This window comes from Phoxinus phoxinus, assembly GCF_949152265.1.
Source record: "Phoxinus phoxinus genome assembly, chromosome: 19".
Lineage (NCBI taxonomy): Eukaryota > Metazoa > Chordata > Actinopteri > Cypriniformes > Leuciscidae > Phoxinus > Phoxinus phoxinus.
In genome coordinates, this window is record NC_136894.1 from 24,471,836 (window position 1) to 24,488,484 (window position 16,649).

General features: G+C 38.5%; 1 protein-coding gene across 5 annotated transcripts in view; it reads right to left on the reverse strand.

Moving 5' to 3' along the window:
• The window catches only part of LOC306987169 (uncharacterized protein), a 41,843-nt gene that overhangs the window by 21,119 nt on the left and 4,075 nt on the right, over positions 1-16,649 (reverse strand). For 3 of the 5 annotated variants that reach the window (XR_013795110.1, XM_079591239.1, XM_079591240.1), the window contains exons 2-3: positions 14,942-14,999; positions 14,397-14,462 (exon numbers count right to left, since the gene is read on the reverse strand). Coding sequence is in view for 2 of the 5 variants with exons in the window: in XM_079591239.1 (XP_079447365.1) it covers positions 14,397-14,462; positions 14,942-14,945 (70 nt within the window). In the remaining 3 variants the exon portion in view is untranslated. Of the gene's footprint in view, positions 1-12,369; positions 12,553-14,396; positions 14,463-14,941; positions 15,000-16,649 lie in introns of those variants that run through there. The other 2 variants (XR_013795111.1, XR_013795112.1) reach the window with 1 other exon arrangement.

Consider the following 16,649-nt stretch of genomic DNA (forward strand, 5'->3'; position numbering starts at 1 on the left):
AATTCACCGATAACAGACACTGTCTCTGTTTCTTTGTCTCTCGTGACACACACACACACACGCGTTTGCATGTAGATGAACATACTGAAGTATCTATGCATGCATACCGCTGACACACATACACTTCAACTCGTTCACACACATACAGTCTCTCTTCTTGTCTCGCTATCGCTCACACCCAACCCCCCAGCACCTCAGGGTTTGAAATTCATGTGTGAAATAAATAGAGAGAGAGAGAGAGAGAGAGAGAGAGAGAGAGAGAGAGAGAGAGAGAGAGAGAGAGAGGGAGAGAACACATGGGGTAACGCAGGAGGCTGGTGAGGGAAGGAGAGAGGAAAAGGGGGGAGGGGAGAATCGAGCAGGAAGACAGTGACATATGAGGACAATAGAGGCAAAAAGAAAGTCAAAAAACGAAAAAGGAACCACGGTATCTAACAAAAGAGAGCGTCTCGTCAAAGGTACGACTTTGGCGGGGCAAATGTAAATGTCTGCAAATGTCTGCATCAACCTGGAAACATTCCAACACACGCACACACAACATGTGGACACATTCCAGCAAGCTGCAGCTATTAACCCTTACACCACAACTGTACTTCCATAATTACTGCTTCTCCAAAGAAACATATGTTCAGGCAGACCGCTGCTACCCCCCACTAGATATTAAGTGCAGTGTATTATGCACACTATCAGGCCCAATCATCAGATTCTTCCTACACAGTGAAATGTCATTGCCTCTAACAGTGATATTCTCAATGTCATGACAACTCACACGCAGGCAATACCAAATAGCTTTAAAACTCAGACAATAATATCCCAAAGCTGTTCACACATAACCACTTCAACACATCGCCCCAGCATTCAGAATAAGGGTCAAGGTTTTTCAATGACCAACTAATGAACTTTGAAGCCGAATGAGTTGCATTTTTCTTTCATCTGGCATTGTCTCTAAAAGAACACATGATTTCTCCAATGCATTATATTAAATTGAGTTAATTCTATTTATTTTAATCATAATCAGTATTAATAAATACAAACAACACTAACATTAAGGTAAATATATGTATATATTTTTTTAATTCTCTGGCAGATGTCTGTATAAGATTACAGAAATTGCTCTTAATTGAAACAATAGCAACAGTTAACATACTATAAATTGTTTAAATGTTTTTTTGTTTTTTTTCATATTATATGATCATGTAAAATAAAAGTATTATCAATCAATTAAAAGCCGGGGAGCCGCAATACTGGAGAGTGAAGCAGCAAATGTAAGCTAATATGTAAATCAGGCTAATGGTATTTAATAAAATATTTGCTGATTCCAGTTCCAAACATCCACTGCAAACATATTTTAGTCTATAAACTAAAAGTTGAGAATTGTGTTTTTCCCTGGTTGTAAAACAGATTGTTCACTCTATAGTGTCAATACAAAAAGTTAAAGCTAACTATCATTAAGCATTACATGCATCAGACCAACATTTGTTTTATTGTGTTTGACAATTTGCTATTTGCAAAGTTGACCCTTCATTAATGCAGATTTAGTGCTCTAGTTTTAAGTGGCGGTAGGATTACACAACAAACATACATGTCTATGTGCCTTCCCTTTGGTAAAGATGCATATTCAGTGTTTTTCAAAAATGCCTCCCGATCAAATTAGCGGGAACAATGAACCTGATACTTTAAACTGGTAAACAGCCTCTTTAATTTTCAGCCCATGTTTTCCAAATGCATTGTTTTATGCTACTGACTGGAAATTGTATCATTCAGCTAATTGAGACATCTGGCTGAATCACACGCCACTGTGAGTTTGTACTGAGTGTGTGTGCATCTGAATGAAGAGCTATGTGCGGCTGCGGTCTCCCGGCACAGCTCTGAGATGCAGGGGAGGATGATATGAACACGACTGAAAGATGAATTATGAGATCCTTGCCAGTATTAAAACAAGAGCCAACGCTCTCAAAACATCTAAATTTCTCTCCAAACTCAAACTGCAGTTTTACAACCTCTGTCTAATTATGAATCACATTCACATTGGCACTGAACCGCATGACCATCTGCTGAAAGTAACCAATACAAAATTGACAGTCTTTTCCCCTCAATATAGTCTATCCCATCCAAATTTAAAGAACAGTAACAATTATTGGATTCTTTGTCCAATGGATAAGACATAGGGCCCTATCTTGTACCCAGTGCAAATGACTTAGTACGCCGACGCATGTATCATTCCTATTTTGCACCCGCCGCACAGCGGACTTTTCCCTCCACAGACGCAAGTCGGTAAATTAGGGAATGTACTTGCGCTCGGGGGGGTGGGCGGTTCAGCGAAAAGAGGAGGTGTGTTCCGGCGCAAACATTCCCTGGTGCTATTTTGCAGTTTGAGAAAACACAGACCAGGAAAAACCTATAGTCTAAAGTCAGTGGCGCGATATTCAGATGCCATTTTAAGGGCGCATGCTTGGCCATAATGTAGCGTGTGCACAACGCGCATACGCTTTGCTTCTCTCATCTACACAGACGCGGCAGTTCATATTTTTGCAAACCATACATAATTACAAGAAAAAAATATTACCACACGAGAGAAATCATTGCGGTGTCAATGAAGATTTTAAAAAATTGGCATAAATCTAGCTTACACATTTACCCAAATTATTCAGGCTAATTGTAGTAATGACGGATCAAACCTGTTTGATCAATAGTGGCAAGACACATCGGTATATAAGGACATCTGACAAAGCGGGTTGTCCGTCAAGAACCAGGAAACAAAATCCTGAAGACTGCGAAATCACCTTTACCATCATGTAAGTTGCGTGCGTTTGGCAAATCCGCCGTTATAATAGCAATCCGCCTTGGAACAAGCGTGCCTGCTCTTAAAGGCTATGTTGCAGGTTAGAGTACCCAGTGAGCCAATGTATAGAAAAATAATGTAGGAACTATATTTAAATATGAACATATACTTATAAAACGCTATTTAGGCTTCTGGAGTCGTTTTTGTGAGAAAATTTTACTTCCGCGTTTGAAAACCGCCAAACCGGAAGGGACGTAACATGAGGCAGAGCGGTCAAAGTAAACAATAGGAAAGCAATGGATCGCAATGACAGATCGGACGCTGAGGAAATTCTAGCCTAAATGTTTACTCGTATGATGGACCTCAGCCATATAATTATGTGCCTAATATGAAGCCAAGAGAGTAAACAGGTCAGGATTAGACAAAACAACGGTCAGAGGAGACACATTGAGCTGTGGTGTGAGGAGAAGTTGAGCAGGGCAGGAGTCGGGTCTCGGTGAGAGAACAGTGTTAGCTTATAGATGTATTCACGTTAGCCGACGATATGTATAACACTATGCTCAGATCACAATATTGTACAGATTATTATCATGTATCAGGCAAAAGTAAAGCGATTATTTAGACCCTTACCTGCATGTGTTGTGTATGTCAGCCATTAGGAGACAGTTTCAAGAGGAAGAGGGACTTTATAAAGGCTTTGAATGGCCCCATTTGGTGACAATGAATAAAAAAATAATCACAATCACAACTGTCTTACTGTATAAAAACTTTATATGTAGAAACAGCCAACACAAACATTAAAATTCGGAGTACAGATTGGAAATGAACATAATATATTATATTTAGGCTATAATAAGTGTCGGCTGCAGACTAATAACAAACACATAAATGCATTACATTACAAGTTTATGTAGGATATTATAATTAAATTAAGACAAGGCACATTAAGACAGGTAGGCTACATGTAGCCTATGCATTTTGTAAAACAGAAGTACAATAAATGATCTCTGACGGATCCGTGACCGTCATGTTTCCCGCCCGCGGCCGAAACACAATCTGACGGCGGACCGGGCGCCCCGATGAAGGAGCCGGGACAGTGTGCACATATCGCCGTCATCATATAACTCCATGTCGCCGAGATTAAATAAACACAAGATTTTGACGCGTATCCGAGAGTGGAGCGGAGTGTGAGCGCGCACTGCATGGCACGGACGCGCGGGCGCGAACACTTATCAACAGTGAAACAATTTAAAATACTCTATCATTTCTGGTCATACAGAAAATAATAATACATTATTCGCAACTACTTTTATTTGTGTAAACTCGCAATAACAAGAAAGCGTTGTGCTTTTGTCAAATAAAATAAAACAATCAGGCGCGCTTTCATGATCTCCGTGAACTGGAGCGCGAGAACTGAAACTAAATATGTAGGCTAAAGCTTGAAATGTCCACTTCAAAACGAACAAATTCGAATCGAAAGCTAATACATTCTGATTATGTAATCCGTATGAAAGGTGCATTTCTCTCTAAAAGCGCACCCGCTTAACAGCGGAGATGGAGATATGTTTTTAACCGACACTGATTTAGAAAACAATAGTTTATTAATGAACAATTAAAATGCCTCGTTATTTTTTCAGACACATGTATTATCATTAGCCTATAAATCACCTTTAGGCTGTGGTTCCAGAGACATATGGCTCTTCTCATTCAGCACTGCGGGAATAATATCATTTCCAGGTTCTAATTTTGTCTCAGAAAAATAAATCAACAACAACAAAATCCATATTAATTTGTGAATATTTTAAATGTTTAATTAAGGGGCAACAAGTAGCCTAATAAACAAAAATTCGTCAATATTAATTTTTTTGCGCAGCATTTGGTGTAGCCTAGCCTACAGTTCAAATTAAAATTTTGCCTTTTAAAAATACAACAACCGTTTTTGTTTTGTAATTACGGGTTAAAAATATTTTTGTTCTCTCTGTTTTGTAATTTAGTAAACTTTATAGATTTCAACCATATTATTCCTTCTTGAGTCTTTTTAACAAGAATTTAGATTAATGTATGAATTGAATAGTGATTGTGTGACCTATGATGAGGGAACAACCAGTGATACCCTTGGTAGTACCATCAAATGATAGCCTATAGCGATGTCATCAGGATACACATACAGCGGTAGGCAGTGGCCCACCTTACCGGGTGACCACGTCGTGGTTCACCAGAATTTATAGTTTACCCACCTCTTTTTTTACCACTACTCCTCTGACCACGACGATGATTAATTGAAATACAATAACCACTGAAAACACACTGAATCACGACCGCTCCAACTGAATACCAACCTACACTGCACTGAGCGAACGCACAACGCAGAGCCCGGCGGCAAACGACTACCTCATGTGACGTAATATGACGCGATGGTGAAAAAAAAACGGTTTTTCAACACGGTCAAGGAAACGGTCACGTTTTCTACTAAATTTGTGCCCTTATGTCTTGCAAAACGATTTTAAATCCTGCATTTACTTTTCATATGGTATTTTCATACAAGGTTATATATTAATTTTGAAGAAAAAAAAAACCTGCAAGATGGCCTTTAAAGGGAATGTGAGATGACGCTCTGATTGGTTTATTGTACGTTACGCCCAAACCACATCTTTGAGTAATGTAGCTACTTCAGACCAACCCATTTTAGATTTGCGTCGGGCGCAAGAGTAATTTATCCCGCCGGTATAATAGCAACAGCGCCCGAGATCCGCCCACAAAGTTACTTGCGTTTCGCGTTTGATACTTGCGTTTCAGATCGTTAAAATAGGGCCCATAAGCTTTGTAGTTCAATAACATTCATGCACCTGTGTTCTCCTTGGGTTCCTTTCAAGCTTGGACAAGCACAGCAGACCTTAACTGACACAATTCCCCATAGGGTTTTGTTTTAATCTTTCTTGAGGAATTCATCCGCCTGCACGATGGTGGACTGCTACTGAGCTCCAAATGTATCCTGTGGCTTCCGGAGAAATGAGATGTCAAATTATCAACCAATTTCTGACACTGACACCAGGCTCTTCTGCTGGCTCTGTTCCCTTTTTGGAATTTAAACTGCATATTTTCCAAAAGGATCTATTTCTGAGAAATTTCATGGAACAAATAACTTATCGGTCCAAGATTCTGGGAAATGTGGAAGTTTTAGGTACATGACAGATTCTCCTTTTCAGTATTTTGTTCACCAAGGTCCAGAGAAGCTAACATTAAAGTAAATACTGCTCATCATCATCCTTCAAGAATGTTGTTAGTTTTAAATTAATAGATCTCTCAAAACCAGACAATACATAATTAATTCTCAACTCAGATTTTCTGAATAAGTGAGAACAATGTGCCTGACTCTAATTTTATTTCTCAACACTCAATTTTTGCAAAGGTTTTTCACAATTCTACCAACCATTGCATTTCCTTTCACAAATAGACAAACTGGCTAACTATGCTAATTGGTGCCAATACTTAGGCCTAATTCTCAAAACTATGTGATGACTGGAACCTCGCAGAGTAATGCAACAAGTCTTTCAAGCAAGATCTGACCTATTCCATATTAAATTGCTGCCATAGATACCTATAGATGCAACTAGATATGGATCTAGCCATCATTAATGTCAAATTGCCACTCTTTTCTTTTTTAAACGCATCACCTCAAGTATTTTGTAAATGTGCCTGATTGCATTTGCTCCACTGCTTTGTTTAAACCATATTGTGCTGTTGTGGTAAAGTCAAGACAGCTACAGAAATAGATGATGATGTATATCTGAAATATGCTGAACATTTGTTATCGAAATGTTCCCAATTAATTCTTTCTAAGAAGACGAGCATTTCCCATGCAATGGTAACTATGCTAATACACAAAACAATGTAATGACTTCAACATCACAAATTACTAATACTGGGAAACTTTCAAAAGCAAGATTTGACATATTCAACATCCATTTGCTATAGTATATACTTAAACATACTAGCATACATACTCGAGTATTAGATGCAACTAAAGATGGATCTAGCAATCATTATTGCCAAACTACCACTTATTTATTTTCAAAAATGCATCTTCTATTTTGTAAATGTGCCACAGTGCAATTGCTCCAATGCTTTGTTTAAACCAAATTGTGGTATTGTGGAGAAGTCAAGAGAGCTAGAGAAATGATGATGTATATCTGAAATATGCTGAACTGAAATGTTCACGGTTCATTCTTTCTAAGTAGTAAATCTTTCCCCACGCAATAGTATCGTCAAGAGGTCAAAAGTAAGTGAAAGTTCCTCACAAGATATTTCCCTTTCGCGTGTTTCATCCATCTCTCTTAACGGAAAGATCCAGTACAATCCGGTGACTGGGGATATCCTGAGGTGTATGCAATCCATTACAGTATGGTATGTGGTTGAATTTCATCCATTATGAATGAGAAATACATGAGATGGAGAGAATGGAGGGCGGGAGTAAAAGAAGGAGTGGGAGAGATTGACAGACAATGGAATGTTGAAATGTTCTACAGCCTGATCTGGACATGGAAAATATTCCAGATAAGGAAAGTTGCGACTGGATAAGAGAAGGAATGGTATACTGAAAATTGTTTGTATTAATAAAACTGTCAGTATTAATATACACCACTGAACATCAAATCAATTTAAAGCTGAAGTATGTCATTTCTGTGCCACTAGCATCAGACCCAGCCCAAACACTATTGGTTGAGTTAATGTTGCTATATCTAGTAATGTTTTGATAGCACCACAGAGTACTTTGTGCAGAACATTAAGATGCTTTTTTTTTTTAAATACAGTATGTTGAAAATATTACACATCAGATTTAAACTAAACATTTAATTGAATGTCTCAATTTCAAGATTATGTCAATTTCAATTATGGATTCAAAAAGAATAGGGGTGTAACAATTCATGCATTTTCTCAGGCTATGTTCAGACTGCAAGATCAGATTTTTGAAAGTCAAGATCAGTAAGTGTCCGCACTTTTAATTGCAAGTGATCAAATAAGATGTGTGTCCAGACATAACCAACCTATATGGGTTGCATTAGTAATGACGAGGCTTTCAAAGTGGAAGCAGGAAAAATGGAGGTGCATCATCTTGCATAAGTTGTCGAGTTGCGGTGCAGAACTCATCCATCGCACAGGAAAACGCAGAAATCTTTGGACATACCAATTGAAAACCATATGAATATTTGCAGCACCAGTTTTGACATTATCGTTAAGTGCCGCGTTAAGAATAATGCAAAAAATATATATATTTTGCTGGCAGTCTGAGCGTTAATGAATCGATGGATTAAAAATCCAACCAATGCATTTTGATAATGAGTTTTAAATAGTTTAATATTTAATAATCAATTAAAAGTGCTAAATATCAAACCCATTGAATATACAATATTCAAAATATCAAGTATCTTTTCTTCATCCTTAACAGGATTGCACTGACTCTCCAGCCCCTACGCAACTCACTGAAATTAAAGTGGTCTCGAGTCTCATTCTTAATTTTCTTGGCTATTTATTGAAAGTACTTTAAAAGTTCTGTATACGCATTTGTAAAAGTTACTAAACTGAATGGCTATTCACGGTTCACTCTGAATTGACTTTTTAACTGAATTGAATGAGACATGAATGTCGTTGAACAAGCACTGAGGTTTCTATAGACATTTGATATGCAATACCCATGGGGCTCTGACATGAACAAACATGGGTAAGACTGATGAAGTTTCTGACCTTGATATTGGGACAAGGCTGATGCTAATTTACACACTGTTTTGTTACAGAGAACCATGGGAAACATTCCACGATGACAACTTTGTAAGAGTGATGAGCCTGAAACAAGGCCACATGGTCTGCTACACTGAGAGATTGGAAATTAAAAATATAAATGAAAAAAAAAGCTGAAGAATAAAGCTAACTATTGTATTGGCAAAATATATTTGAGTTGTCAAAACATAAGCTTAAATAAATGGAGATATCAATTTCATATACTAGAGTGATTCAAAAATCTGAGACCACACTGAAAATGTGTGGTTCAAAAACAGAAAGTATTAGGATTTTTGAAATGCTAAATTCTGCACCCTTTCTATGTAATCTATTCAAATAATCTAATATAAGTGACCATGTGCAAAAGATCAGATTTCCTTGCTTCCATTGAAAATTCTTAAACAATACAATTCACAACTGGACTGTTTAATTGCATGTTGATCATGCTGTTATTTTAGCAACAAAGGAACTTATTTATGGAGAAAAACGCATGTTGAGTCGTTTCTGTTGAGCTGAATCAAAAGAAGGTACAGTGCATGGTTACATGACTGTGATTCCACACACTTCTTAAATTATGCATCAAAGGACTTCTTCAGCTCCAATCCATAAGTTTCAAATATCCTCCTGATCACAAGTTGAGCTTCAATAACAGAGTTACCACGGAAGCCTGGGTTATGTAACGTTACATAACAGACAGGCGGTATGAGTAATATTTCATAACACTAGAGACCCTGACACCATGGCATCATCTCTCCTTTGCTCTTTTCTCTCACTTCATCTCTCTTCTGATGTTGAAATCAATGGCGTTATTTTCCGGAAAGTCCCCTTGATGGCCATTGATGGCTCAGTATCAAACGGAGCGTGTCGTTGCGGAGCGCCCGTGTCCCCCCTCCACCCCACCTCTGTCTGTCAAGCACTAGACTAGACATTTTCCTCATCCAAATTTTGATATCAAAGAGTTATCAAATTCATCCCCCACCCTCGACTCTGCTCGCCCTGATTTCTCTCTCCCTTCAGTCCCCTTGAGTGCTAACAGGGTCAGGCTAGGGTCACGGCACAGATGCACGCCATCCACCAACAGGCCATGGCAAGCAACCAATCACAGTCAGCAGACTGCAAAACCACTATCATGATGATTTTCTGAAGATAATGGATTTTATATTGCTGCAGATTAATAAATATCAACAACAAGCTCTTTGTTAGATCAGACATTATAAATATGAAAGCTACAAAGTATACAGTAGATGCATAACAGGAACACTGACCAGAAATATTTGACCACATCCTCTATATATATATTTTTTTTTATCCATGTTACCCTAATAATATAAAAGCAAAATATAAACATGTTAAAATGGGAAACATAAAGCATTAAAATTAACTAATATTAAGTTGTCATTGCTTGTTAAGCCACTCTAAAATGTCCTTGGGGTTCAAAAGGCAAACCAATAAAAACAAAAACAAGAAGTGGTGTAAAGAATTGAAAAATAAACATGAAATAACAAGAATCAAAAGAAACCAAACCTTTCATACAAAGGAATTCACATGGTCAGTATCACTAATTTGAAATCCAGTTTTTGCTTATGCATTTAAAATTTATTAAAGGGATAGTTCACCCAAAAATGAAAATTCTGTCATTGTTTACTCACCCTCAAGTTGTTCCAAAGCTGTATGAATTTGTTTCTTCTGTTGAACACAAAAAGAAGATATTTTGAAGAATGTCGGTAACCAAACAGTTGATGGCCCATTGTTTTCCCATACTATGGAAGTAAATGGGGCCCATCAACTGTTTGGTTACCGACATTCTTCAAAATATCTTCTTTTATGTTGAACAGAAGACACGATCATCTCTTCATGATTATATTTCAACAACGAATTGGAGTAAAAACATAATTCAATTTAGAAGTTAATGGAAAAACTGCCTTATGTGCAGTGTTGATTATTACATCTAAAAATAAATAGCAACTGAATTTAGGCTAATAATCTGGGCTCTGTTGTTAACCTTTAATATTATAGCAATGAAATCCCTATATATTTTACAGCCTTAGCAGAGATTAAAAAATAATCCTTAATAAACTTTTAATTATAACTGAATTCATTTAAAGACGGAGACACAATTTGTTCAGTAAACCACTGTTCAATAAAAAAAGCAATCTTATGTTTAGTTTTCTCCACTCTGCTGTACCGAACCGTGACGTCCAAAACCGAGGTACATACCAGACCGTCAGTTTTGTGTACCGTTACACCCCTACTGATGTTAGTTAAGAAATACAGAGTTTCTTTGAACAAAGTCTGTCCATAAAAATTGCACAGCACACAGAATGCTCATAAACACAAAACTTTATGTATCAAAATGATAGTTCACCCAAAACTGATTTACTCACCCTCATGTTGTTCTAAAACTGGAACGTAAAAGAAGATATTTTTGAGAAATGTCTGTGTAATTGCCCATACAATGGAAGTCAATGGTCACCAAAACAGTGTTCCACAGAAGAAGAAAAATCATACAGATTTGAGACAGCATGTAGGTGAGTAAATGATGACAGAATTGTCATGTTTGGATGAAAAATCCCTTTATTATGTATAGTTTCCCATTTAAAATGCAGAGCAAAAATGTAAACTTGCTTGAGGAGCACAATCTTACGAAAACCAAAAACACACTTCTAATTACAACATGCTCACAGACACACACACGAACAAACGTTACACCTACCAGATCCAGGTGCATTAAGGACAGCAGCAGAAAATGATCAAAACCAGACACTCCCTCCGTACAAAAATGTGGAGAGATACCACAATAACCCACAAAAATCTCATCCAGAATGAAAGGAGGGAGGAATTTCTTAGAGGAAACAGAAGTACGAACATCACGACACACACAGACAGAGCTGGAGCATTTGGCTTTTTGTCCATTTCAACAACAACGTATCTGATTTAATGCCTCGATGCACCGAGCAAACCCCTGGATGAGATGTGCACTTTACCACATGTGTCCACGAGCTCGGTCGCTCTTCGTTAGCGGTTCCTTCCAACGATATATCGGCCAAACGTTCGCAAACAAAAACGGTTTCGATTCTTACTTTTCCGAACACAAAAACTGAGCGTGCATTTTTGCCTAGAGCTAATTGTACAAGTCAACTATGGCACACATACAGGCCCGAGATCTGTGGCCATTGTCTCCGATTCCCCTGAGCTAGCGGTCGACCGGATGGATGGACAGTTGTAGGGGTTCCCGGATGAAAGGATGATGGACAGAGGAAGTTAGGGGCATACTGGGAACGGCACGCAAGACAGAAACAGGGAAAGAGAACGACCCCCACAACTCCAAGCACGGTTTACCCTCCTGCATGTTCAAGCATGCATGGTGACATACACACGCACTCACGACACACGCATGCATGCAGAATCACTTACAGACAAAACCTACCGTGCAAAATTACAATATATTTGCTGCACAAGCATTAGACAAGGAGAAGTGAAGGAATGAAGAAACGAGAAGTCCGTTCTCAGCCACACATGCTTTGATTCTTTGCTCCGCCGATGCCTGAATGCTGCACATCCCCAATATCAGCCCCACACAATATGAAACAAGGCAACCCATAGGAAACTATACGGTTATTCAACAACACGAAATTGAGGAAACAAAAAGAGAGAGAAAAATAACGCTTTTGAACATGATTTCAAAAAGTGAACGAGAAATAGTAGGAGAGAATGAACAGAGAGATAAAGTTGAAAGATACAGATTGACAGAATGGGATAGTGACTGATGAAAAAGAGAGAACTAGAGGGTTAAAACAAAAAGACGAATGTACCAGTCTGGTCGTTCCTCCTCCTTTTCCCGCGGTTTCGCTGATCCCACGTTTGGTTCTTTTTCTCGTTGCTCCGGGTCCTTCCTCCTCTCCGCTATCCCAGCGGCGGTCACTTCTCTCATCTCAGTGTTTCCTTCCAAACCACGTTTTTTTCCTACTACCCACCCCATCAGCCCATTTCCTACTGTTCATTCAGCACTCTGTACTGCTTTCACACTATGAATGCGAGATTTTAGTGGGATAGGGCAGGAAAAATATTCAACAAAAAACATGAATAAAAATGTTTTGAATGTAAGTGAAGTGCAAAGGAGAGCGGACGGTGACCAAGCACCGAGACAAGTAGGAAAATGAGCTGTTGAAGGGGCCTGGCATTTTAGGGAGGCACGAAGAGGGGTGGGGGGGACCATTAGAAAGGCTGCGCGTGTTTCTCCGTCCAGGAGGGAGGAACACGGATGAAGCTGCCAGGCTGCGAGGATGAGAAGCACTGCAGTCGCCGGAGAGAGGAAGAGAGAGAAAGAGAGAGAAATCGTAAGGGCGCATGTGTACGCGAGCGACCGCATGAGGAGGTGGGAGGGGAGAGAATGACAGAGAGGGAACGATAGATAGAAAAGCGAGGCTAAGGGGTTCACAGGAGGGAGGGAAGAAGGAGGAGTGAGCCATAGCCGAGAGTTCAGGGGAGGGGGCCGGAATACATTTTCTTGTCCTCCGCTCGTCTCCCGGCATTCGATTTTCTTTCATTTGTTCTTGTGTGTTCTTTTTTCTTTTTCAATCTCACCTTCTTGGTTCCAGGGCAAATATCTGTGCCTGGAAAAGAAGCGGATATTCCAGTCTGTGCTTTCCCGTTCCGCTCTCCGTCTCACTGTCTTCCAGGTCATTTTCTCCACATGCACTTGAACTCCAAATCCTGTCTGCCGGCCCCTCCCCCCGACCTCTGTGACTCTGCTCTCCTTCACTCCTTCTGATGGAGGCTTGAAATAGTGCTCAAAGGCTGTAAGTGAGAGTGAGAGCGAGGGGAGGACGAGGGGGACAGAAAGGGAGAGAAACGTGGGGGGAAGGGGATAAGGTTTACACGAACAGACTCTGTGCCGAGAGTGAGTGTGTGCGTGTGTGTCAGACGGAGAGAAAATGAGAGGAAGAAACCCTGTGCACATACATGCGTTCAGAGATTTAGTTCTCAGAAATTAGAGTGAACTGCACAAAACATTAATTCTTGGAACCAGTTTTAAACAGGGGCATCTATTGTCTTTGAGGGGCCATGGCTCACTTGATACCCTAGGCGAGATACGATATGAGCAAAAAAAAAACTATTTTCAACAACTTAGTAACTCTTTACATATGTGCTAAACTTCTAGTTTCTAAATAAACTGAAGCTGTACGTGATCATCATGGATTTTCGTTGTATGGAAAAGACATGAGATTTCTATAATAGCCTATTTCCACAGGACAAAGTCATACAAGTTTTGAAAAAGAGTAGATGACTGTCAGTTTAAAGCAAATTAACTGCTTGGACTTGCACATTTAGACATGTTAATGGGTGGTTATGTCATAGAATTGTAGACAACTAGTTTTTTACCTACGATAATCCATATATATACAGTATATATATATAAATATATATACATAGATGCCTCATTAATGGCTGTTTCTATGGGTCGCTATACATAATCCATCCACCATATTGGAGCCGTCAAAGCCAGTCCATGAACATTCCAGAGCAAGTTGACTTAGTGTCTGCAACCATAGTTAGACGCATATATGAATATTTATATCTGCAATAAACTTCAGCAGATGATTTTGCTACTTTTACACAATACAACAAGACAGAGGAGTCAGCCAACATCACATTAAAAAGTGACCATAGTAAAAGTAAAACATTAAAAAAAAGTACCATGGTAAAAACCTGCAATATTGAGTTAATACATGTAAAAACAAACCAACACATTTTCACCTGTGAAAGGTTTTCCCATTGCTTCAGGAATTTAAATCTCAGCGGTTTCACAGCGCAATGTGGTGGCATCATTGATTCTTACTGTGAGTGACGACACGCTGACTGTTCCAAGATGGCGGGAGTGCCGTCGTGTCTGGAGCGGTCGAATCTATGAAGATAAATAATCATGATGCAACTAATTATTAAGTAATCTTTTTTTCTGTAAGTTGAAAATCTGGTGAGTATAAAATAAATACAGTGGGTGCTGCAACAATAGAAACTACTTTAAGTGTTGGGTATTAAGTTTTTGGAATGAAAATAATGATTTCACACTAGGCAAAGTAACCACAAAATAGTTTAGTGAAATTAAAAAACAATGTCACTAGAGAGACCATCTATGAGACATCAAATATAGATTCAGAAAGACAAACCATCTTGGGTATTAAAAAACATAAAAGAAAACACACTTTCACTTAAAAATCTGTGCTATTATAATGGGCCAGAAAGTATTGATTAATAACCTGTTCAAATGTAAGAGAGAAATTATTGCTGAGAACTACAAATTTACAAAGTTAAATTTATGTGAAAATTATCTTATTAGGTTATATCAATAATTAGATATCAAAATGTCAAGATACAGTGACTCACTCATAAATTGGCTGTGTTCACAAAGCAGCAGAAATCAGTTGTCAGTCCTGTATGAGTCCTTAACACAGTTAGGTTCACACACAGTCCAGTAATTTACAGTAGTGACAACTGTCGTGTATCAAGTTTGTGTGAAGAAGACAACAAAAAACGCATTCTATAACCGAATTCACACCCATACATTTTCAGGACTGCATTCTCAGAAAAAAAGCTCTGTGTGAACAGAACCTAACTGAACAACTAGTTATCCGTCAGGTCATACAGTGTGTAGAGGTTGACCGATAGTGGATTTTACCGATAACGATACCTAGGTTGGACCGCACTGGCCGATAACTGATTAACCAACCGATAGTTTTTTAAATGGATGCTGAATGGAAACAAACAAATAGTGATGAACTTTATTACAAAAAAGTGCTGAACCATGAAAATGTACTGTACTTATTAAATGAAATAAATAAATATTAATATGCTAATTTATAGTGTTTATTCATGTAAGTTCATAGTGCATAAACTAATGTTAACAGATACAACTTTAAAGTTTGTAATGTTAGTGATTAGTAATAAGAATGAAACTGATTAGTACATGTTAAAAATTAATTATCTGACAATGAACAATACTTCTACAGCATGTATTATTAACCTTAGTTAATATTGCAGATGGACTCTTATTGTAAAGTGTTACCATTTCATGTTTATTACCATATAGGGTTTTAATAAAGTTGAATTAACGTAACCTTCTGTAATTTTTTACTCTTCAAAGTGTACACTTCCAGGTGTTAATTAGGGCTGTGCGATATGACGATATATATCGGATGGACGATATAAAAAGTCTATCGATTCATATTATGCTCTATCGTTCATATCGTGGTGTCGCAAAAAAACATTGTTTACGGCAAAACTTTTTTCATCATTTGGAGCACTGCAATCTTACACGCCGCCATGAGAATGCAGGCAGAAACGTGAATAACATGGCGAGTGAAGGGTGATAGAACCGGGTGTTTCTGAGCAGGACCAGCCAGGACAAACCGAGGAGCTCGTTCCTAAATGAGGGGCTACCTCTGTAGCCTGAACATGATTTGGTAAAATTCCTTTATGTTTGGTTGACTATTATATTTTGATAATGAACATGCTGCTATGTCAAGTTAGCAATGCAATAACGTGTGCGCGTGCCGTGAAGCGTCGGCGCGATCACAGGAACAGGAATCCGTTATTCCGTAATTTATGGTCATACGGAGAGAAGCAAAAAATTATTCAAAACTGTAAAGCCGTAAAATACAGAAAACAAGCTCGATTCCCTTTTCTAACATCTCGGTTTCCTTTTTGTGAACTTTGGACCCTGTCGCATGATCCGAAGCTCAGCAAAATGCTTCCTTTCGTTTTGTTAATCTGTAATTATTTAAGGCAAATAGCCTATATTTCGCATAGGCCTATATATTAGTTTTATATATTTAGCTTTATTCTGTTTTCTCCGTTCACAGAAGCGCTTTAAGTGCGTGATGTGACGTTGTGTGGATCCATGTTCTACACTATCCTGCAATTTTCGCTGGTTTCAAAAAACAAAAAGTTGCATATTACCTGCTATTCATTTTCACTGAAATGTAGGCCTAATTTTTTGACAGTTGGTGACATACAGTATGGGAAACTAACGCCAGCGCATTCCCATTGCGACTTATCAATGATGACTGACAGCTGAGCATGGGCATTTCACTCA